The sequence below is a fragment of the Chiloscyllium punctatum genome, chromosome 2, assembly GCF_047496795.1.
Source record: "Chiloscyllium punctatum isolate Juve2018m chromosome 2, sChiPun1.3, whole genome shotgun sequence".
NCBI lineage: Eukaryota > Metazoa > Chordata > Chondrichthyes > Orectolobiformes > Hemiscylliidae > Chiloscyllium > Chiloscyllium punctatum.
Genome location: NC_092740.1, coordinates 91,843,174 through 91,867,706, shown reverse-complemented (window position 1 = coordinate 91,867,706; position 24,533 = coordinate 91,843,174). Strand labels below are relative to the sequence as shown.

At 38.9% G+C, this 24,533-nt stretch overlaps 1 protein-coding gene across 2 annotated transcripts in view; it reads left to right on the top strand.

Moving 5' to 3' along the window:
- Positions 1-24,533, top strand: part of LOC140486434 (ubiquilin-1-like) — a 54,715-nt gene that overhangs the window by 13,341 nt on the left and 16,841 nt on the right. For both annotated transcript variants that reach the window (XM_072585563.1, XM_072585574.1), the window contains 5 exons: positions 12,840-12,991; positions 17,992-18,086; positions 20,276-20,538; positions 21,241-21,399; positions 24,288-24,477. In XM_072585563.1, the coding sequence (XP_072441664.1) occupies positions 12,840-12,991; positions 17,992-18,086; positions 20,276-20,538; positions 21,241-21,399; positions 24,288-24,477 (859 nt within the window). The remainder of the gene's footprint in view (positions 1-12,839; positions 12,992-17,991; positions 18,087-20,275; positions 20,539-21,240; positions 21,400-24,287; positions 24,478-24,533) is intronic.

Sequence of the window (24,533 nt, the reverse complement as noted above, 5' to 3'; positions counted from 1 at the left end):
TGTGGAAGGATGTTACAGGTTACAGAGGGACATGGATAAGCTGCAGAACTGAGCTGAGAGGTGACAAATGGAGTTTAATACAAGAAAGTGTGAGGTTATCCACTTTGGAAGGAGTAAGTGGAATGCAGACAACTGGACTATAGGTAAGATTCTTGGTAGTGTGGATGAGCAAAGAGATCGGAGTCCATGTGCACAGATCCCTGAAAGTTGCCACCCAGATTGATGGGGTTGCTTAGAAGGCGTAAGGTGTGATAGCTTTTATTGGTAGAGGGATTGAGTTTCGGAGCCATGAGGTCCGGTTGCAGCTTTACAAAAATTTTGTGCGGCTGCACATGGAGTCTTTCCTACAGTTCTGGTTGTCACGTTTATTGGAAGGATGTAGAAGCATTGGAAAGGGTGCAGAGCAGATTTACCAAGATATTGCCTGGTCTGGAGGGAAGGTCTTATGAGAAAAGGCTGAGGCACTTGTTGCTGTTTTCATTAAAGAAAAAGTTGAGAGGTGACTTAATAGTTAGGGTGTGAAACGCCCTGACTGCAACAGTAGTAGACTCGCCAACTTTAAGGGCATTTAAACGGTCATTGGATAAACATATGGATGAAAACTGATTAGTGTAGATTAGATGGGCTTCAGATTGCTTTCACAGGTCGGCGCAACATCAAGAGCTGAAGGGTCTGTACTGTGCTGTAATGTTCTAAAGCTTCTATGAACTGTTTGCAGGGCATTTACATCCATCCTTAAATAAGATGACCTGTAGTGTGCATAGTACTTTCTGCAGTCTCTCTCTCTATCTCACTAGTGACCCCCCTCCACAATATTATAATCTGTAATCCCTTGCAGTCCAGTCCAAATCATTGATCTCTACCACAAAAAGCAAGGAACTCAACTGGAAACAGCCTTTCAATCACAACATCTGTCAATGATTGCACTTTATTTCCTGCTGCTGAGATAATCTTGTATCCGATTTATCACCTTGCCATGGCTCCCATGGGCTTTTACTTTTGTGACCAATTTGCCATGTTGGACGTTTATTAACCCTGGCCAACATCAGCCCTCCTTTTCACCACAAAAATTCCTGCATGTTAATTGACCTTTACAACAGCAAATCGTCGTGTTTGGGACTGATTTATCTTTTTAAATCAAGATTCCCTCAGTTTTCAGTGATTCTCCCACCTCCAAAGGGTGGATTGTAATTATTGTCTTTTCCTTTCTTTTTAAACAATGGCCCAGTGCTGGATTCCTAACAGTACTGTGGCAGTGCACCATATGGACTGCCATGGTTCAAGAATGTGACTCACCATTATCTTCCTAGACAATTAAGGAAAGAGAAAAATAATTGGCCTTTGTCCTGACAATCACATCCATGAAATAGATATGCTGTCCACTAGTCATCTGACACTACACCCGTTACCAAAGAGGATGAGAAAATTATAATAAGGAGTTTTACTTTGTCTTTTACTCCTCTTCATCTTGAAGGCATTTTATACCCATATGATTTATTCATTTGCAATTATGTTAAATCCATTATTACTTTGTTATTTAGTAACAATGCAAACTTTCTCTGCCTCCACACACAGATTAACCTTAGGGTCCCTTAATAGCCCTTATTTTCTGTCTTCATAGTCTTGCACTTTACTATATTCTTAAGATCATTTGTGATATGTCTAGCCACTAAGATTGTAAGATAAAATCTGATTAATGTTTTTGCTTCTATGTTTTTAACTGCTGCGCTTGTTATCTTAGCATGGATATATTAAAAGAGTGATTAGTATATTTTTAACTTCCCTTCATCGGGGGTATGTTATATAGGAGTTTCACTGTGCAGTTGGCTTGCTGTCATGCTTGTTGCTTGCAAATAATTGAAATGTTTACGTGTGTGGTCAAGAGGACAACATTCTATTTTTGGTCTGGATTCTGTGATATGGGTTCGCAATAGATACTTCTCACTTTTACCTTCAAGTTTTACAGTTTTTTATATTAGATTTAGAACTCTGGTAAACAGACATGCTGCTAAATGTGTTAGCTAACTCTAGGAACAATGAAATGGAAGGACTGTAGGCTGTTCAGTTTCCCAGTCTGTTCTACCAATTGTTTTTTTATTCAGAATATTTTTCTGAATATTTTGAGCTCTTTCATTTTAAATGAGCACCAAACTTTGGAAAAGCTGAAGAAGATCTAACATAAAGTGTGTCTGTAAAAACTTGATTTTTTTTAGTAATTTGCTTTGAATTTCATTGTGCCCAAAGTGCTTCACGACTTAAATATAGTGATTTGTAGTGTAGGGAAATACAGCAGCTAACTCCCACACAAGATTGAACAACAAGCAAAAGAGAAATAAACAGATTTTTTTCAGAAACAAAAACAGTTATTGGTGGAAAAGCCTAGCAGGTCTGGCAACTTTTATGGAGAGGATTCAGGTCCAGTGCCCTTCTTCAGAATCAACACATACTGTCAGACCTGCTGAGTTTTTCCATTAATTTTTGATTTTTTTTTTGTTCAGAGATGAGTATTGGCCACTACATTCAGAGAATGTTCTGCTCCCTTTACAGATAGTTTCATGATGTTTTACTGATGGAATCCTATTTAATATCCCATCTGAAAGATGACATCTTCCACATTTAAACATTTCCTTAGTCCAGCAGTGAAGTGTCTAGTTTATGTTTTTTTAAAATTGGAATTGAACTTGAACCCACAATCTTTTGATTCACAAGTGACTGCTGTTACTGAAACAAGGCTGACGGTTTAATGTGGCATACACATTAGAAAAAAGGCGCATTTCTAAGGTACTTGGTTAACCGTAAAGGGCTTTGGGATGATCTCCTGAGGCCATGAATGGTGGCATACAAATATACGCCCGCCTGTGCTGCTGTTTTGATTCCAGTATCTTAGCTCATGTTTTTTGCAGTAATTAATTATATGAAATATTTTGAGGTATGACTGTATAAATCGAAACTTTGGTGACAATGGCAAATCAACTAGTGAAATATACTGTTGGATAAGTGTTATTTTTGGCATAATTAAATGTTATTTGTGTAAATTTATGGATGTAAGATTTGTTTTGAACAGTTGTCATGGTATAACTGCTATATCCCACTTTGAACTTTGATATGTTCTTATTATGGTACAAAGTCCAGATGATGCAAGATTTCAGGATTGAGGCACATTTTTGGAACACTAACCATGTAACCTGTCCCTGACTGAGATGAGTAAATAGATTATAAAATCCAGTATGTGAATCTCTATGCTTAATATGCAGACTTATTAAAAGTACATGGTTTTATGTACCTTTGTACTAAATATGAGACAGAGTCTTAAGTTTGTTGATACCATCACCTTCAGGTTTCCCTCCAAGCCGTTCACCATCCTGACTTGGAAATATATTGCGGTTATTTAAATGTCGTTGGGTCAAAATCCTGGAATTCCTTCCCTAAGGGTTTATGGTTCAACTAACAGCATGTGGGCTGCTCAAAAGGTTAGGTTTCACCTGTAACCTCTGAGTTTTTCTCAAGTGATTTATTTGACCAAAGAAAATTACTCCAACAGAATATATTTCTTAATTTTCCCAATGTCCAAACAGGCATTTTAACAGTCCTGAAATTGGCATCGGCTAACACCATACAGGGTAAAAACTAGGCTGGGCACTTTACCACCTTCTAGACTTAATATTGAGTTCAACACCTTCAAATTGTGAACCAACTCCCAAATCTTCCCATTCTTTTAGCGTTACTTGTTACGTTCTCTGTCATTATGTCCTTTCTGCCCTCCTCCCACCCTAGTGGGTCTGTCTTCTCTTTCAAGTCTGGCAGTTAGATGCACCATTGTTCTGCCATTTTCACATTCCAATCACTTAATCTGCACAATCGGCATCCTTTCTCCACCAGTAGTCTACACCACCACATCCCCCAACTCTTTTCCCCCCTCCCGCAATTATAGTATAAATGCTGTCCTCTCCACACTTCACTTCAGCTCTGAAGAATCATTTAGACTTGAAAGGCTAGCTTGCTCTCTCTCTCTCTGACCCATTGTGATCTCAGGCAGTTGTTTTTTTTCCCCCCCCAGTAAAATCTAGGCCTGTTTTGTGGTTCAATGACTTTATGCAGCAAGTAGTTGAGTCATCAGATAAGAAAGATCTCACTTGTGATGCTTGATCCAGTGGCTCCTGTCCATGGTCCAGATGCTACAGAAAGATATATGTGCGCAAAACCAGTATCGGTGACAAAGGCAAACTGACGTTGCTGATGAAATTCTACTCCGCACTGACTCAGACTGGAAGCTCTTTCATGTAACATGCAATTAAAGTAATTTTAAAATTTCAAGAAGAATATTCAGTTTTAGAACAAAAATAAATAAAATGTTGATATACATACTGGGTCATATAGCATCTGTGAAGAAGAAAAAAAGTGATTGTGTTCATCTTTGTCACTCCTAGAGATGGAGATCTAAACAGGCATTTTAGTGAAATTATAGAAAGAATGTGACGCTTAAGAAGAGAACAAACTTCCACATTTACCATATGCCCCATAATACTTCTGAGTTAATTAGTACTTTTGAAAACTAATGCTATGGATGTTAGAAACCTGAAACAAAAACATGCTGAAAAAATCTCAGATTCAGCAACATCTCAGATAAGAAACAGTTAATATTTCATAAGATAGAGGGCTTGATGACGTGCTGCAATGATAACTTCTCTCGCAATGTTGGCAAAACAAGAGAACTGATAATTGAGTTCACAAAGAAAGGAGGAGATTGTGCCCTCATCTACATTAGCGGAGTGGGGGTTGAGAGTGTCAAGAGCATCAAGTTCCTCGGAGTGATGATAACGACAACCTGTCGTGGATTTTCCATGTAGATGTGACAGTCAAGAAGGCACAATAACATCTCCTCTTCCTCCAGTTGCTCGGGAAAGTTGGTATGTCCATAAGAACACACTCCAACTTTTACAGATGCACCGTAGAAAGCATGCCGTCCAAGTGCATAATGGCCAGGTATGGCAACTTATCTGTCTAGACGATCAGAAACTACAGAAGGTTGTGTGCACAGCCCAGATCATCACAGCAGCCAACCTCCCATCAATGGAGCAGAAAGTAAGGACTGCGGATGCTAGAGATCAGAGTTGAGAGCATGGTGCTGGAAAAGCACGGCAGGTCACACAGCATCTGAGGAGCAGGAGAATTGATGTTCCAGGCATGGGCCCTTCATCCTGATGCTGCCTGACCTGCTGTGCTTTTCTAGCACCACACACTCAACTCCCATCTACGAACTTCATTTATACCTCTTTTTGTCAGGAAAAGGCTGACAACGTCATCAAAGACCTATCCCACTCCAGTATTTGCCCCCTCAACCTCTTCTGTCAGCCAGAAGTTACAGAAGCTTGAACACATGGACCAGCAGATTCATGAACGGCTTCTTCCCTGCTGTTGTTAGACTGTTGAATGAGCTGTCTAACTTCAAATACATAATGCTGATCTTGTTAATGTTGATATTGTCTTGCATCCTGTGCAGTACAACCTGTTTGCTTCATTCTGTCAAAGTTTTTTAACCTAAGATCCATATGTCCTTGCTTACTGTGGTCTGCCTGTACTGCTCACAAACCAAAGCTTATCATTGTACTTGGATACACATGATAGATCAAATGAAATCAAGTTAGTGATCTTTCATCAGAACTGATTTAATGACTGGGACAGGGGCCGCTGTTGTGTTGCTGAAGGAGAGATGAGAACTAGTCAACACTTTAAATTAATGGATCTCCTATTTTAGATGGTCAGGAGTTTTTGAGGTTTGAGCATCTTTGGACCACTCCTTCCAAGAGAGTTGTTGCATGCTCTTAAGCTAGTGATAGCTAGATTCTTGACTAATGAGGCATTCACCCCAGCTGGTCCATGCTGTTGTTTATGCTTCCTTCTCGTTTTTCCATTTTTTTTCTCATTGAAATCTTCAATCATTGTTTATTTCATTCTTTCTCAAATGATTACCTATGTTCCCTTTAAGTATGTGCAGAAGTATAGGCAAACAAAAACGTAATGGGGAAACAAAGAAGTAGTGAATAGCAGATCTGAAATGCAAAAAGGAAAACAGCACCCTTGTAATTTAAAGTTCTCCTGGATGTGGACAATGCTGGCAAACGATTATTGTTCAACCCAGCTATCCTTGAGTGGCAGCTTTCTAGCAATTGTTTTTACAACTGTGACTCATTTGTCTGCAGAGCGCACTACTTGTTAATCAGGTAGTGTCATTAGTTGGACTGAGCATACAAGCAGAATCCTTAATCCAAAGCAAGTATGTTATCCCTGAAATTCAAGTGACTGACCTCTGCTTTGAAGTTGCTGCCCAATCTGCTCAGCATTTCCATCTTATTATTTTTACTCTGTGTGTATTCAGGATATTAGTGAACCAGTTGGATTTTTTACAATACTGCATTTTTTTTCTCTGGAGTGAAACCACAAGTGAGACATCAAATTGAACCTCACATCTTGTCATAGTGGAATTTGAACTTGTCTCCTGGATTGTCAGTCTGATACACTGTTGTAGCCTGGATCTGCAAGTGTTGTTAATACTGACCCAAAGTCTTCATTCCCATTTTTGTTTCTGTTGAATTTCTGCAGTTTGCCTTTCATCAAATTTATGTTCAGAATGTTCATTTGTATAGTTTGAGCTTACTGACCAGTCTCATTCCTAGACAACCTCTTGAGGTTGATCTTGAAATGTTTGAAACAGCCTAGAATTGACCTAGATGGGATATTGCACTTGGTTTAAGGTAGTACCAGGTCACTATTTATTGACTTGTCCATATTTTGGACAAATTGAAATGATATATGGTGGATTTAAATTTGGAAACTGGTGTGTTTTTATGGAAATGAAAATGATATTATTGTAGGATTCAATGTATAACAAAGACTTTTTCATTGAGAAGAAGTGTAAAGAACAAGCTGAAAGCAGTAGATATGTATTTTGCAGTCATAGAGATGTATAGCACGGAAACAGACTCTTCGGTCCAACTTGTCCATGCCGACCAGATATCTCAACCCAATCTAGTCCCACCTGCCAGCACCCGGCCCATATCCCTCCAAACACTTCCTATTCATATATCCGTCCAAATGCCTCTTCAATGTTGCAATTGTACCAGCCGCCTCCACTTCCTCTGGCATCTCATTCCATACACGTACCACCCTCTGCATAAAAATGTTGCCCCATTAGGTCTCTTTTGTATCTTTTCCCCTCTCACCCTAAGCCTATGTCCTCTAGTTCTGGACTCCCCACCCCACGGAAAAGACCTTGTCTATTTATCCTAGCCATGCTCCTCATGATTTTTATAAACCTCTAGAAGGTCACCCCTCAGCCTCTGACACTCCAGGGAAAACAGCCCTAGCCTATTCAGCCTCTTGCTATAGTTCAAATCCTCCAACCCTGGCAACATCCTTGACTTAATCACTGGTATATTTCTTTGTTGTGAATCATTTAAACTATTCTCTTAAACATCTGCCATTGTTTGCCAACTGTCCTATTTGCTGAACTTCTTTCCCAGTCCACTCCATTCAGGTTTGCCCTCATTTCTTTTTAATTACTCAACATACATTTAGCACAGGTATCTTCTAAACAAATTTCTAACTTTCATACTGCATGCTGATTCCACCACATTAAGGTCACTATTTCCAAAGGTAACCTTTACTTTGAGATAATTTATGATACCTGCCTTGTTACACATTACCAGATGCAAAAAAAGTTGATCCATGACATATTATTTGAGAACATGTCCTGTATCTGTAACTGGCATATATATATTCTCGTTTTAAAACCACCTCCCTTTTCTATTTTAAAGTTTTCTCTTCAACCCTCGTTATTCAATTTGCCAGATTACAGTTTTGGTGAAGCCCATTCCACTGATACAGCACCCTTCAACCTCAGTACTGGTGTAAGTCTTCCATGAACTGAAATCCATTCCACCTCTAAGCGCAAATGAGTTTACGTACCTTATGCCAGTTTGCCTGTGACTCAAGTCGTACTAGCTTATGTTTATAGATATTTGTCTCACTTGCAAATAGAAAGTGTAGTTAAAAAGGACAGAATGCAGACTTAGAACAGCAGCATGGGAGTAGTTAGATAATTCTTTCAAAGAGCCAACGCAGGCAAGATGGACTGACCAAGTTCCTTCAGTGATGTAAAATTTTTGATTAAGGCAACCTGACCTCTGACTTGCCTTTTGATTACTGGTAGTTAACAGAGCAGTGGGGTAGGAGTGATCGCTAATTATTTGCTTCAGATTTACCCCCATCACCAAAGGGCAGCACCAGGTATCTATTCAACACCTCGTGAAATTGTGGTTTTCTTACTCATTCATGGGCTAGAAAGAATGCAAATAGGAGCAGGAGTAGGCCACTCAGTCCTTCAAGCTGGTCCCCCATTTAATGTGATCACAGCTGATCATCCAACTCAGTACTCTGTTCCTGCCTTCACCCCATACCCTTTGATTGCTTTAGCCCTAACAAATATATCCTGTCCAACCATCACGACAGAACCCTAGATAGCTAGCTAATATTGAATCAATATCTGTCCATATTGAATGCAAATTGGAGAAAGTACTGAGGTGATCTTTACAACCTGAAAAAGATGCATTAATGACGACTCTGTCTTCTGTGTGTTAACCAGTTCTCAACCCACACTAACACACCACCTCTACCTCTACCATTGGGATGTGGGCATCACTGGCTTAGCCATCCCTAGACCTGGAGAGGGCATCGTGAGCTGTCGTCTTGAATCTCTGCAGTCCATATGGTTTCGGAAAACCCTCAGTGTTGCTTGGAGCTCCAGGACTTTGACCTAGCAACAGTGAAGGAATGGTGATATATTTCCAAGGCTAGGAGGGGAATCTGCCCATGTTTGTGTCTCTACTACTCTTGTCTTTCTAGATGGTCAATCTCACAGGCTTAGAAGTTGCTGTTGGAGGAGCCTTGATGAGTTGCTGCAGTCCATCATGTAGATAATACAGACTGCTGCCACTATTTGTAGGTGGTTGGGAAGTGATTGCTTAAGATGTTAGAGGTAGTGCCAATCAAGGGGGCTGTTTCTCCTGAACACTGTCCAGCTTTTGTGTTGTATAGCTCATCCAGGCAAGTGAAAAGTATTCCATCGCACTCCTTGTTTGTCGATAGTAGGATCGAGGAGTCATGGCATGAGTTCCTTGCCACAGTATTCCTCGGCCCTGACCTGTTCTTATAGCCACTGTATTTATATGGCAAGTCCAGTTGAGTTTCTGGTCACTGATAACCCCAAGGATGTTGATAGCATGATGGTACTAGTAGATGCACATTGTGAACCCAATAACATGTTGGAAGCAGCACGTTGACAAAGTACTACATCACTGTGCAAGGGCAGAAGGGCAGTCTGATAAAAGATCAACTACTTTCTAGCAGATTAGAAAATCAAACAAGCCACTTCATGCATAACAAGAAGGATTTGTGTTCAGAATGATTTTGGTCACAGAAATGGGTAAGAATGCAGAAGATTGTATTTTCATTTGTGTTCCATTGACCCGAGAGCTGTTTTATATTTGTAGAACTGGGTGGGCATTGTAGTTTTATTTGGACTACAGTGAGGGGTGTTTTGATTACTGAGCTGTTTTATGCTGCAATAGATGTGGAATAGTCCAGGCTGCTTGGCTGATGTGAACATTTTAGATTACTTAGTGTGGAAACAGGCCCTTCGGCCCAACAAGTCTACACCGACTCGCTGAAGCGTAACCCACCCAGACCCGTTCTTTTACATTTTACCCCTTCATCTAACATTACGGGCAATTTAGAATGGCCAATTCACCTAACCTCCACGTTTTTGGATTGAGTGTGGGAGGAAACCGGAGCACCCAGAGGAAACCCACGCAGACACTGGAAGAATGTGCAAACTTCACACACAGTCGCCTGAAGCGGGAATTGAACCTGGGTCTCTGGCGCTGCGAGGCAGCAGTGTTAACCACTGTGCCACCGTGCTGCCCATGTTGCCTTTTAATCAATATTTCACCTGTGCACTGTCTCCAGACAGTACCTTCCCTATTTTCAGATTTAAAATGTTTACTTTGTTTGCATTGCAATGCATAGCTATTCCAATATTCAAGGGTGATTAGACTTTATAGTGTATGTCCTCCCAGCTTTTTATTTGTATTGTCTATTTGTGGTAGTGTAAAAGCTTACTAATGTTAATGTCAGTTTTTAGAAAGCAATATCAGTCATCTTTATACTGTACATCATAAGTATGGCTCCTCTTTACCAGAGATTCAGATATTGCCTTTGTCTAATTGGATATTTAATTTACTCCTCTCCATTTGTCTTGTTAATTGCATGATTTGAAGGAAAGAAAATTGCATTTGCATTAATATTATGTGAAGAACTTTAATCTATTACTTCAAATTGCTTCATCATTGTCATTACTAATTTTCTGCTTAATGCTAATTCCAGATACGTTTTAAGTTGTGTTTGGTTTCATTGGGTGCTTTTTAATAGTTAGTGACATAATTCATAAGGTTCATGTGTGAAGCAACATGAGCATGTATCATCCTTTTAAATTATCCTATTTCATTTTTGATGCAAAATATCAACGTCAGACTAGTTTGTGCTAATTTCAAGCCTCTTGTGAGTGTATAATATTCATACTGTGCCCACCCCCAATACAGCACTGAGCTTATAAAGTTTATTTAGCAATTGTCTTCGCTAATCTGTAGCATGCTATATCATTGTAGTATCCCTTGATAAATAAACTTCAAATCCTAGGTCATGGTGCCAGTAAAAAAAGCATATTCTGCAAAAATTAAGATAATATTGATTCCTTGTATCCAGATCCCAGTGAAGGTGATTGCTTTTCTTTCGATTTTGTTTCTTCATTACTTTTAAGTACCAGTTTGTTAGAACTGTTGTTAAAATGATTGATTCTGTAATTGTAATGACAAGTCCATGTTGCATAATAAAAAAAAACATGATTCTAGTATTATGTTATTTCTTTATTATTCAGTTCACAATTTATTACAAGACTCCAGTATAATGTTTCACGTTTCTAGCATGACTGTAGCAAGTAGTGCTTTACTGAAAACTCTTGTACCTCCACCGAATATTAAACCACAATTCTGAACATCACGCACATGAAGCTAGTATAATGACAACATGGACTCGAAAATATACTGTACTCCGTTCATCTTACCCTCCCAAATCATTTTATTATTACGGTTGAATCGTCCATAATAAGGTCTTAATCATACTTTCTTTATAAACGTTGACTCGACCATATTTTTCAGACACTTAAAACAGGACTAAGTAGACCTGTTTAACTAGACCTGTTTCACAAAGTTCTCCTGTTGAACAATACTGAAAGGATTTCCTTATTATGTGCTCACCTTCCAATAAAAACATGCAGTATCACGATATCAATGGTACTTCATGTTCTCATTCCTAGTTAATACCACTGGGCAGTGGTAGGGAGTCACATCTCCATTCTGGCCTCAATGATGTGGCTGAGATCCACTGCACTTCCAATTTGAGGGAGTGTTTGCTTTCCATTTTTATTAGATGTGTCTGTACCATGTACCAGGGAGCAACTGAATTGACATTTTGGGTCTTTGTAGGTGTAACTCAGAAACAGGCCTGGTTTTCAACATCGCATCGGCAAGTTTGGCATGAGAAACTAGCTTTCAGCCTTCGGTTTGAAAACCAGATTAAGATCAGGTGGTTTGTTTCCTAGCACCAAATTCTCAACTTCAGTGTTTACCTGGGTAGCAGTTAAAAATCTAGCCCCCTGCAATCTCCCTGTATCCAAGAATGTACCAGGTGTATTCTAGTCAACCTGTTCAGAGATGCTATTATATACCTGCTGGAGCCCAAGCCCCCTGACGAAGAGATAGGGAATTCTCACTGCACCAGAAGTCACATTGATCTTAATTCTCTACTTTGTGAGAAGTAGCTCTGGACTAGTTTGTCTCCCTTCCTTGCTGCTAAGTTTGTCATTTATTGACCAGATTTTACTTGAGCACAAACTGTAAACAGCAGAAATACGCTAATTATTCAATGTTAAAGTACGAACATCGGTCAACATTCTTCATTCCATTCCTGAAGTGTTCTGAATTTCTGGATCTTGCTGAATAAAATGTTCCCTTTCCCAGTGTTCGTTCTTGTGCTTCTATAATACTACAGATATTGTTTGCACCAGAAACTGCTTACAATGAACCTAGATCCACTGACCATAAATATAGCTTGTGATAAGTATTCTATTTTTAATGTTCTGACAAAGGCTAAATTTCTTCCCCTAATAAGTATAATCTAATGTATTGAAACAATCCGTTCCAGGTAACAGCTGTTATTAATGCATGCTATTTTCCATACTTAATTTCCAAAGATACTGTATCCTTAGTAACAATGTTCTGTGAATTTGTAAGGATACAATGTGTCTTATTTTGAAGGCAACGTCGCAGCAAACTGACCCATTTTCTGCTGAAATTCAATATTGCCATGCTAGATTGTTTGATGTGCAGTCTAGGTGAATTAGCCCTGGGAAATGCAGGGTTACAAGGATGGGGGTTGAGGGAGGGTTGAGGTTTCTGAGCAGGTTTCCTTTTTTTTTGGAGAGTCAGTATGGACTGAATGGCCTCTCACTGTAGGGATTATGTGATTCTGTTTACTCGTACTTACAGATGGCATTTTTTGGTCCTGTTGTTCTGACTTGCGTGCTAACTGACTCAAGAATGGAATCAGTTTGCATCCCAGGGACTGCCTGTACTGGTCTATTAGTGTCTGAAACAACAGCCAGATGTTAAAGATTATTACTTGCCAAGTAATTACTGTCTCTTTTTTTTCTTTTTTTTAAAAAAAAGTTCAAGCAAGATATATCGAAACGATTCAAAGCACAGCCAGAACAACTTGTGCTGATATTTGCTGGAAAAATCCTTAAAGATGTCGACACACTTGCGCAGCATGGAATACAAGATGGACTTACAGTTCATTTAGTTATCAAAACTCAAAACAGGTAAATACCCATTTGCACTGTGAAATTCATATCAAACACCGTGAACGAGAATTGGCTGGTCGAAGTACAATCCAGGATATCTGAAGACCTGTTTGAGTTAACTAATATGAACCATTGCAGCTGAGAATGCTGCTGAGTATATATGAAGTTGCTTCAGTGTTTACATCTACTTTTGAGTAGAAGATGTAATAGCTGGCGGAAAACCTTTTTTCTTTGATTCAAAAAGATACCTGGAGTATCTCTGCCAAGTCACTTCACTGAAATGACAATTTTCCCATTGTGCTTCTGCTGGCTCTAAAGAGACCCAATTGGCCGTATTGCCCTGTTTCTGTTCTGTATCTCTGCAAGATTTTCGCTTCAAATGTTTATCTAATATTTCTTTTGTAAGTTACTGAATCTGCTTTAACCATCTCCTCTGGTAGGGCATTTGCAGGTCCTAGCAACTTCTGTTTGTATATACAAAATGAAGTTTTTCTCATGTCTTTTGTTTTTGGCAAATATTTAAGTCACTCCCCCAGTTAATGATGCTGCTTCTGCTAGAAACTGATGGTATATCTCCTCTAAGTATTTGCACTGACTCAGCCTTTCCAATTCTCTATGGTAAAGAATACAAACATTCACTACTGCAAGATAAGAAATTCCTTCATAACCTCTGTTTTAAATGACTAAGTCCTCGTTCAAGCTCTGTCTATTATTGAAAGCATCATTTTAACATGACAATGTTAAAAATCTCAATATTGTCTGTTTTAGTAAAATCACCTTCTAAATTGCAAAAGCCTAATCTGGTTGTTTTAAATTGTCACCTTTTTATCCCAGTAATCAGCCTACTAAATAATCTGTTCATTGCATTGTATATCAGTTGTGACTAGATGTGTCTTTAAGAGGGTTTTGTTCTGTCCTGTTTCTCTTTAAGAGGCATGTTGTAAACCTGGACTAAGGTATCTGCTCAATGGAAAGCAGAGTAAATAAATGTTTTAAAAAATAGGTAAAAACATGAGTGGGTGGAGTTTTGTTTTCAGTTGTTGAAGCTGGGGTTTTGGAGTTGAGGCTGCTCGATGTAGTTTTCTCTCTGCTGCAAAAAGCTTGAGTTCAATCTTTGCTGCTAGGCTCATTGTTTTTTTTCCCCTTTTCTCTCCTGGACTGGAGAGAGCACATGACCAACTCTGTTTTACTAAATTTACCTTTGCCAAGGGTGTGTTTATGGTATGCTGCTATATTTGAACAGTTGATGATGACTGTAGTTTAAGTATTATATTGTTTTAAATATTTTGATAGGGTTAAAGTTGTGCTTTTTTTCCTTCTAACCATAGTAAGAATAGAGTATGTTTTGCTTAAAGCCTAGTAGTTTGACCAATCAAATCACATCTGGAATGCTGTGTCTTATACTTCCTTTTAAGTAAAATTAGGGTCCAGGCTATATCCTTTTGAGGGGGTTGAATCTGGTCCATAACACAATACATCCTTTCTTAGGGGGATCAGAACTGTACACCGTGCTCCACGTGTAGCCTCAGCAACATGCTCTACAGTTGTAATAAGATTTATTTGTAAACTCCTAGCAATAAGAGGTCAAGCTTCTATTGGCTTAATTCATTGTACCTGCAATAGTAATTTTTCTTATGCTTCATACACAAGAGCACCAAGATCCCTGTGCACTTTTTGGAGTCTATTTAATTAATAGTATGTTCCATTCACTCAACTTCTAGATGTCCTGTTGCAAATTCCTGATATCCTCATGACAGCATGCCCTTCCATCTATTTTTGAATCAAGTTTGGATACATCATATACTTGCCCCTCCTCCAAGTCATTAATATAAATGGCAAATAAATGAGGCCATAGGACTGATCATGTATTTTTCCAAGTTGAAAATACCCATTGATCCCAACTTTATCTTCTGTGTTTTTAAAATATCCTCAATCCATGCTAATATATTACCCCCAATATCCTGAGTTCCTACCCTGTGCAATAAACCTTTGTGGCATTTTATAGAATGCCCCTGGAAACCCAAATACACTAACCCTAACCTTAGCAATTCCACTTTATGAACTTTGCTACTTACGTGTTGAAACAGCTCTAGCAAATTTGTCAAATGGCAGATGTTAAGCTAGTTGACTTGTAGTTTCCTGCTTTCTGTCTCCCTTCTTGAACAGGGATGTCACAATATCAGCTGCTCAATCTACTGGAACCTCCTGGAGTCCAGTGAGTTCTGGAGCATTTCTCACTAATCTTTTGTGTCTCTAGTTGCTTCCTTTAAAACACTTAAATGCAACTTTCGAGCCTTAAAAAGGGCCATGTTTTGTGCGGGCTGCTAAATGCAAAACCTTCAACAGTAACTACTTCTGTTTCATATTCCTCTTCAGAAATATTGAGGTTAAATATAATCGAGGGGGTTGGAGACAAAACAAGTTTCAGTCATTTGACTTTGGGCATTGTTCTATGTCTTTTTGCCACAGAATTGCATTTTATTTCTCCTGTCAGTTACTGTCTTTAGAACAATTTGAAAGGTGCAATTGCAGAATGTTTGAGGCAATGTTATGTTTTAATATTTATTACTTTTGGTTGCTCAGTGGGAATGTTTTGGTCAGGTGTGCAATCAGCCTAATGGGATGACGTCTCCTTTTTGTTTTTGACATAGTTTGAAATTGACTATTTGTGTTCAAATTATTAAGAGCAGTAGTCCTAATATTGATCTTTTGAGGGCACTACTATGCAGTCTGAGAAACCACAACCTACCTCTGTTCTGTCCCTTAGCCAATTCTGCATCCATGGAGCTGTTGCTGTTGCTGTTGCTCCTTTAATCCCATGCACTTTATTTTCACTGTGGCACTTTCAAAGAGTTTGCTAAAGTCCACATAATAATGTCAATCACCCTCCCTCCTTTAACTTTTGCAAAACAGTGCTACCTGAACAAAAGATAAGCTAAAAAACAAGGTCATCTTATATCCCTTCATTATTTGGAATCGTCTGTAAAGACATAGAAGTTATGTGTTTAATTTATAATGCACAGTCATTTAAACCTCTAGAATTATGATGGTTAGGAATTCCAGGATTTTGAAAGGAAAATGTAGGGTTCAACTCCATTTCTTAAAACAGTACACCTTACATCTTCAGCTTTGGGTTTAATCCAATATTGACAAACTGGAAGTGTTCTCTGACTGCAGGGGTATTACCAGAAGTGTTGGTGACCATTCATTGACGATTGGGCATGAGCCTGGAGCACATTATTGCTTAGAAGTTGAGTTTATTTTGATTAAAATCTCTTGAGACCATAGGGTTGCTATTGTTGGAAATAGAATTTTGGTGTAGTATATGAACATAAGAAATAGGAGCATCTAGTCCATTGATTCTTCTGTCATTCAATAAGATCATGGCTGATCTTTTTATGGACTCCGCTGCACTTTTCCACCTGCTCACCATAACCCTTAACTCCTTTACTGTTCAAAAATCAATCTATCTTTGCCTTAAAAACATTCAATAAGGTGGCCTCAACTGCTTCACTGTGCAGAGAATTCCACAGATTTACAACTTTTTGGGTGAAGAGGTTTCTCCTCCACTCAGTCTTAAATCTGCTCCTACTTGTTTTGGAGCTATGCCCCTTGTTCTGGTTTCACCTGTGAGTGGAAACAACTTCCCTGTTTCTATCTTTTATAATTTAACATGTTTGTATAGGGCTTCCCACCCCGCCCCAAACCTCCCTTTCACCTAAATTCCATGAATATAGTTCCAATCTACTCAATCTCCCAACATATGCTAACCTTCTCGATTCTGGATTCAACTTAGTGAGCCGCCTCTGCACCCCTTCCAGTGCCAGTGCATCCTTTCCCAAGTAAGGAGACCAGAAGTGTATGTAGTACTCCAGGTGTAGCCTCACCAACACCCTATACTGCTGCAGCATAACCTCCCTAATTTTTATACTCCATTCCTCTGCCAGTGATGGGCAATATTCTATTTGCCTTAATTACCGGCTGCATTTGCAAGCCATCTTTTTTGTGATTCATGCACAAGGACATCCACGTCCCTCTGCACAGCAGCATGCTGCAATTTTTCACCAATTAATAGCCTAGTTTGCTGTTGTTCATACCAAAATGTGTGGCCTCACATTTGCCAAAATTGTACTCTATCTACCAGACCCTTGCCCACTCACTCAACCTACCTATATCCCTTCCTGGACTTTCAGTGAACTCTGCACACTTGTGCTCTACCACGCATCTTCATGTTATCTGCTAACTTTGACATGCTACACCTAGTCCCAACTCTAAATCATCTGTGTAAATTATAAGCATTGTGGCCCCAGCATTGATCCCTGAGGCACACCACTAGCCAGTCAGAAAAACATCTATTTATCCCTACTCTTTGCTTTCTGTTAGTTAACCAGTCTTATATCCATGCTTATACATTATCCATAATGCAGTGTGCACCTTCATCTTATGCAGCAGCCTTTTGTGCAGTACCCTGTTTCAATGCCTTCTGGAAATCCAGATATACCACATCTACCAGTTTTCCCATTGTTCACCCTGCTCATAATGTCCTTGAAGAATTTCAGTAAATTAGTTAAACAAGTTAAACTTGTCTTTCATGAACCTATGTTGTGTCTGCCTGATGGAGCAATTTCTATATCAATGTCTTGCTATTTCTTCCTTCATTATAGATTCAAGCATTTTCCTCCCTACAGAGATTAAGCTAACGGGCCTACAGCTACACTCTTTTCACCCACCTTTTTTATTTGCATCAAATTTGCTGTTTTCCAATCTGCCGGAACCGCCTCAGGCCAGCAAAGTTTGGACATGGTAGGAGATGCTGTTCTGTTGTGGACCTAAGGCACAATGTTAAGGGACCTCACTACTAAAGTTTGGGCTTGCTTGAGCTGAGATTAGATGTCTGAGATGTGTAGTTATCCATCACCTCACCAAAAATATACTTGACTGTGATTAACTTGAAAGCATTCACATTCCACAAATTATCAAAACAACATTGTTCTAAAAAGTCTCCCATTGTCTTTAAGGCCTCCGGAGCAACAGAGCCAACCTGACAGCCAAAGCAGTACTGCAACTACTTCAGCAACGTCTAATAGTACAGCCTCAACTACCAGTAGCCTTGGTAAGTCTAATCAAAAGAAAGTTAAGCTGGTAGCCTTCTGTAGACTTGTCTATCAGCTTGGTGGTCTGAGCGCCAAGAGCCTGTTCAGTACTGTAAGCACTAAATTCACTTCCAAATTATCTCATTCATACAAATTTGTTAGATGCGAATGCGAATACACAGTAAGAGAAAATCCCTTTCATTACCATGATCGTTAGTCTTCATTTGGTAAATATATGTTGCTTTTACAATCCTGTTAAAATTGATGCAGGTTGTATTTGAGATTGGGAAAGAATTAATGTGCAGACAAAACTAAGAAAACTTGACAAGGACAACGAGTCTATCAAACATCCCACATCCTGAGAGTGCATTTTACAAGCAACCATCATATTATATCTTTTGGATAAGACAGCAACAATGTGAGGAAAATAGTTTAGGCTATTTAGGAAGAGCTTTGCAATGTATCTCTCAGATCCTTGAATGTAATCAGACAAGTTCCATCTTTTGCTTATGCTTCTGTGCCTTCAGAAGTCTTAATTTTTATTATTTTGAGGAATGTGCTTTTTCACAATGATCTGTCATGTGCAACAAATTAAATTTTGCATTGGGGAAAGTAAAGCTGTTTACGTTACTTTACTTATTACTATAGCCAGCCTTCCAGCTCAAAGTCATGTTAGATGAAAAGTTGGAAGTAGCTTGTTGGAACCGTGTAAATCACAAGTATATGGACGTACATGGAATAGTGTAGGTTAGATGAGCTTCAGATTGGTATGACAGGTCAGCACAACATCGAGGGCCGAAGGGCCTCTACGGCATTGTAATGTTCTATGTTCTATCACGATGATAGGGACCTAATTACTTTTGGCTTCCTGCTACAAAAGTATGTCAGAGGCTACAGTGCAGAACTCACCTCCTGGCTTGTTAAAGCCCGTCCAGTCTACAGGCACAGTTTAGGGGTGTAATGGAATGCTCCCCATTTGTCTGGATACTTAAAGCTTTAGCAATACTGAAGAAGCTTGACACCAACCAGGACCAAGCAATCCACTTCCTTGGCATGATATCCTCAACTGATTACTCCCTCCGCCACTGATGCACAGCAGCAGCAGCAATATAATCAAGGAAGAAATAGCAAGGCATTGATATAGAAATTGCTCCATCAGGCAGACACAACATAGGTTCATGAAAGACAAGTTTAACTTGTTTAACTAATTTACTGAAATTCTTCAAGGACATTATGAGCAGGGTGAACAATGGGGAAACTGGTAGATGTGGTATATCTGGATTTCCAGAAGGCATCTACATGATGCACCACAGGGCGTCACCATGGTTTCTTAGTACTTTACAAACTCTCAACCACCATCATCTAGAAGGGCAAGGCTATGGGATGTATAGGAACATTATCACCTGTACATTTCTCTTCAAGCCACTTACAACCCTGACTTGGAAATATCACCATTCCTTCAATGTTGTTCATTCAGAATTTGAAGCTCCCTCCATAACAGGGTTGTGGGCCTACATAAGGTACATGGACTGCGCAGTTCTAAAGGCAGTTCACCACTACTTTGTCAACAGCAACTAGAGATGGGAAAAACATTTCTGACTCAGTCAGCAACACCAACAGCCCATAAAAAAATTTTTGACCAACTCTTTCTTTTTTTTTAAACAACAATTGACAATGGTTTCCCGATTCCCGTTAGACTAGCTTTTTTATTTACAGGTTTACGAATTGATAGCAAAGCCATTGAACATGCAGTGATGTGGCTAGATTCTCTCTTGAGCAAGGATATTGCTCTGCATTTGTATGGCATGAATGTTACTTGCCACCTATAGCCCAAACCTGTATGATGTCCAGGTCTCTGCATGTGCACACTAAATCAGCATCTGACATATCGGAAATGGTGCCAAACATTATTGAATCATGCCTCACTCCTGATCTTTTTAATGGCAGAAGGTCATCGACAAAACAACTGAAAGTGGTTGGGCCTAGGAACTTGTACAGTGATGTCCGGTGGCTGAGATAATTAGCCTCCAATAATCTTTGTGTTTGGTATGACTGCAAGCCGATTTCCCTGAAGTTTATTTATTTGTGATTGCATATGATAGTTGGCTGTAGAGTTCTGTTGAACCTATGATGTTTCCTTTGGAAAAAAAACTTGTTTGAAGTATTTGAGTTATATTCCAGCAGTGACCTATTACCTTGTGTGTTCCAGGTGGATTGGGAGGACTTGCAGGTTTGAGCAGCTTGGGACTGAATTCTTCCAACTTCCTGGAATTACAGACTCAGATGCAGCGACAGCTTATGTCAAATCCAGAAATGATGTCTCAGATAATGGAAAACCCATTTGTACAGAATATGCTATCTAACCCAGACATAATGAGACAGTTAATTGTGACTAACCCACAGATGCAGCAGTTGATTCAGCGAAATCCAGAGATTAGTCACATGCTTAATAATCCAGACATAATGAGACAAGTAAGTCAGAATGAGCAAATGGTGAGATCACTTTTTTCCATGTCCTGAAAAAATAATTGTATTGCAAAAGCTACTCTCTTCTTTCAGAACCGAGCAAATTAAATTCCCTTTTCACAATGCTAACAGGCTGAGGTGTCCTATGAAAACCTCAAGAAAGAAGGCAGGAGCAGTTCTAATCGCTGAATTGCCTTTCCTCGTTCTGCTGTATATCTCCATACTTAGTACAATTTTACTTGTCTCAAATGCCATGGCTGAAAATGTGTTGCTGGAAAAGCGCAGCAGGTCAGGCAGCATCCAAAGAACAGGTGAATCGACGTTTCGGGCATAAGCCCTTCTTCAGGGATGAATGGGATCATCCCTGAAGAAGGGCTTATGCCCGAAACGTCGATTCTCCTGTTCCTTGGATGCTGCCTGACCTGCTGCGCTTTTCCAGCAACACATTTTCAGCTCTAATCTGCAGCATCTGCAGTCCTCACTTTCTCCTCAAATGCCATGGGGACTGTATTTAATAGAGATTTGCAATAGATGGTCTTTTAAAAATGTTTTCATTGCAGCAAGTGTATTGATGCAAGTGTATTGATTCAGTAAGTCTAAATTCTGTGTATTGAGTTACTGTTTTGGCCATATTTTGTTTTGTCTTTTTGAACACTTGTGCACTATTGTCCGCCTAGTTAGTTTAACTATCGTTGTTTTTACAACTAGACTTTGGAACTTGCTCGAAATCCAGCTATGATGCAGGAAATGATGCGAAACCAAGACCGAGCACTTAGCAACCTAGAAAGTATCCCAGGTGGTTACAATGCTTTAAGGCGAATGTACACTGACATCCAGGAACCAATGTTAAATGCTGCCCAAGAACAGGCAAGTGAGCAACTATTGTCATTCCTTCACCAGGAAAAAATATTTTTTTAAATTTTTGTTCCAGTTCCACATCCTAATTGGGCAGAAATACTGCATTTGTGCCCTAATTTTTCTTTTATAAAGACAGGTGGTACACATAAATGCTTAACTGCACACTAATCAAATTTTTGTCATACTTGTGTTACAATATGGATTAAAGGATTTGAATGTAATTTTCAGACTGGTACATGGTCCTGATTGTACATGGTCCTAAGTTGCATGTTGATAATTTCTTTACATTTTAAGGACATTGATTCCTATGGTTTCTATTTTGGTTATGCATTTGTTTAATTTTTATAATTTTCTTTTAAATTTTAAAAAAAAAATTGGCCCCCCTTTTTCTGTGATCAACAAATGCTGAAGCGTCAATGATTTGTCTTCTGTACTGATTTATTTTGATGTGGAGTTGCTGGTGTTGGACTCGGATGGGCAAAGTTAAAAATCTCTCAACACCAGGTTATAGGTTCTGGAGTGAATTAATTTTCTACATGAATCTTCTTCAATGTGCAGTAATCTCTTGCAGCTTATTTGGGGAGCTCTGGTACAGTGGTAATTTTACTTGACGAGTAATTCCAACAGGTTTATTTGGAAGTATGAGGTACTTGACAAAGGAGCAGCGCTCCAAAAGCTTGTACTTCCAAATAAACCTGCTGGACTATAACCTGGTGTTTTTATCTGATTTTTAAAAAAAAATTAAATATTCAGTTGCAGACTTGGATAAATTCGAATTGAGATTAAGTAGGCAATTCTGATTAGTTTCCAACAATCTTTAAAAAGGTTAATGCTTGGTCTTTTTAAATCCAAGTTGGATGACACTATAAGTTTTAGTATTCCTAATGACGCTTCAAAGAAATTTTCTCTTTTTCAGAGTTTTTGGTTCCTGTCTGTTCTGTGCACATCACTTGAATAATGGATGAGTCAATACTATTTGTTCACAAAAACAAAATTGCCTTTTGCCTGAATTGTAAATTGTTTCTCCTCACTGACATCCTCTTTTCCCTCATTCCTGAAACAAAGTATTCGGGTTTTTAAAAATAATATATACCTTTTTTGTTAATTGAGTGCTGCTTTATTTAAAGACTGAAGGAAATGATTTTTAAAGAAAGTTCTTGTGTGGGATGTTGGTGTCATTGGCAAGATCATCCTTTGCTCATCCTGGCTCTCTTTGAACTGATTGACTGCCTAGACCACTTCATAGGGCAGTTAAGTGCCACAGTGCTGTTGGTCTGGAGTCACGTGTGGACTAAGTCAAGAAATGACAGCAGATTGCTTTCCCTAAAGGTCATTTGTGGATCAGATGGGTTTTTGCACAATCAACAATGGTTATGGGATTGTCATTGGGCTTTTATTGGATTCAGCTTCCGGTGGGATTCAAACCCGGCTATCCAGTGCATCAGTTTGGGTTCTGGATTACTCGTCAAGTAAAGTTACCACTGTACCAGAGCTCCCCAAATAAGCTGCAAGAGATTACTGCACATTGAAGAAGATTCATGTAGAAAATTAATTCACTCCAGAACTAGGTGCATCCTTCTTAAGTTTGGGCTGAGGCACATGGATATCGTTATTCTGCATCGAGCTGTACAATATCTGACCCTGGTCTTTGCAGTATATGTTCCATTTGTCAATATGCCATAGATTTAATGGGCTAAATGGCTACGTTGTGTGTTATGATTCGAAGATTACATTTCTATGTAAATGCAAAAAGCTAATTGTATATATGAAATGTTAACTCTCAAGCAATTCTACAGTTGCCGTAAACCTGAAATAAAGCCAAAAATGCTGTGAATATACAGGTCAGGCAGCAATTGTGGAGTGATGTACCAGTTCTTTTAGCGCGCAGGCAGGAAAAAAAGGCAAGACAAGTTGTAATAGTTGTGTTAGAATGGAGGATGGCAATGATAAGGTGACATGAATGATGGTGGAAGACAAAAAGGCAATATGAAATCTAAAGAAACTAGAGATGAGTCTGGAAGAGTTGTCAGAAAAAAAACTGAAACTCTCATTGTGATGTGAAATTGTTAACTCATGTTAAAGCTGGAAGATTGTAAAATGCATCTTTTAAAAGATGATATGGCACTCCTTGAACTTGACTGGAAATCTGCAAAGTTGAGGTCTGAAATAGCTAGTGACCAAGAAGTTCGGAGTCATACTTATGGACTCAATGGATACATTAAACAATGAATTCGCCAAATTTGTGTTCGGGGAAGAAACCACATCTAGTTGATGTTGAACTAGTAGAGACTCATCATATCTCGATCAACTGAAGGGAATAAATTATTTCAATTGTAGTAATCTACTCCATACTCAATACATGAATACCATAATTTATTTACTAAATATATCCTGTTGCTCAAACCTACCAACTATAAGAGCCTGTTGTAAAACCAAAATCCATAAAGCTGTTTTGCAAACAAGTGGCTAAATTATCAAAAGTTTTGAGTTAAATCAAGGAATAAGCAATTTTCCAAATGATATTTTGCCAAAATGATTTGCTAAAAATTTATGTTTGAAAAAGACCATTTTAGTCAGCAAATCATATCTTGTGTGTACATGAAATTTGAAACTTTAAAACAAAAATTTGGTCACCCAGTATTGAAGTTGTGATGTTTTGTCCTAAAACAAAAGCAGTTTTTTTTTGTTGGTGGTTAAATTAGCTTCCAAAAGTACATTCATGGCTGCTGTTGCCACCAGTTTGAAAATTGATTCTTGGGCTTTTTAAGTTTCAAATCTTGAATGGGATGGTACAGGATGTTGGCAACATTTAAATGAAGCTTGAGCTATGTTTTTGATGTCAGTAAGTTGGAATATGATCTTTGTGAGGACTAAATTGTGTTTAATTTTTACTCTAGTTTGGGGGCAATCCCTTTGCATCCTTAGTAAGTAATCCTGATGGAGGTAATCAGCCATTACGCACAGAGAATCGAGACCCTTTGCCTAATCCCTGGGCTCCCCTGTCAAGTGCACAGACCCCTACAAGTACAACCACAAGTGGAACTACCAGTCAATCTACAGCGGCAAGTCTAGGAGCTGGATTGGGAGGTAAAGATCCTTTGTGAGCTCATGAGAGTGTAAGCATTCATTTGGCTCTGCTTCTT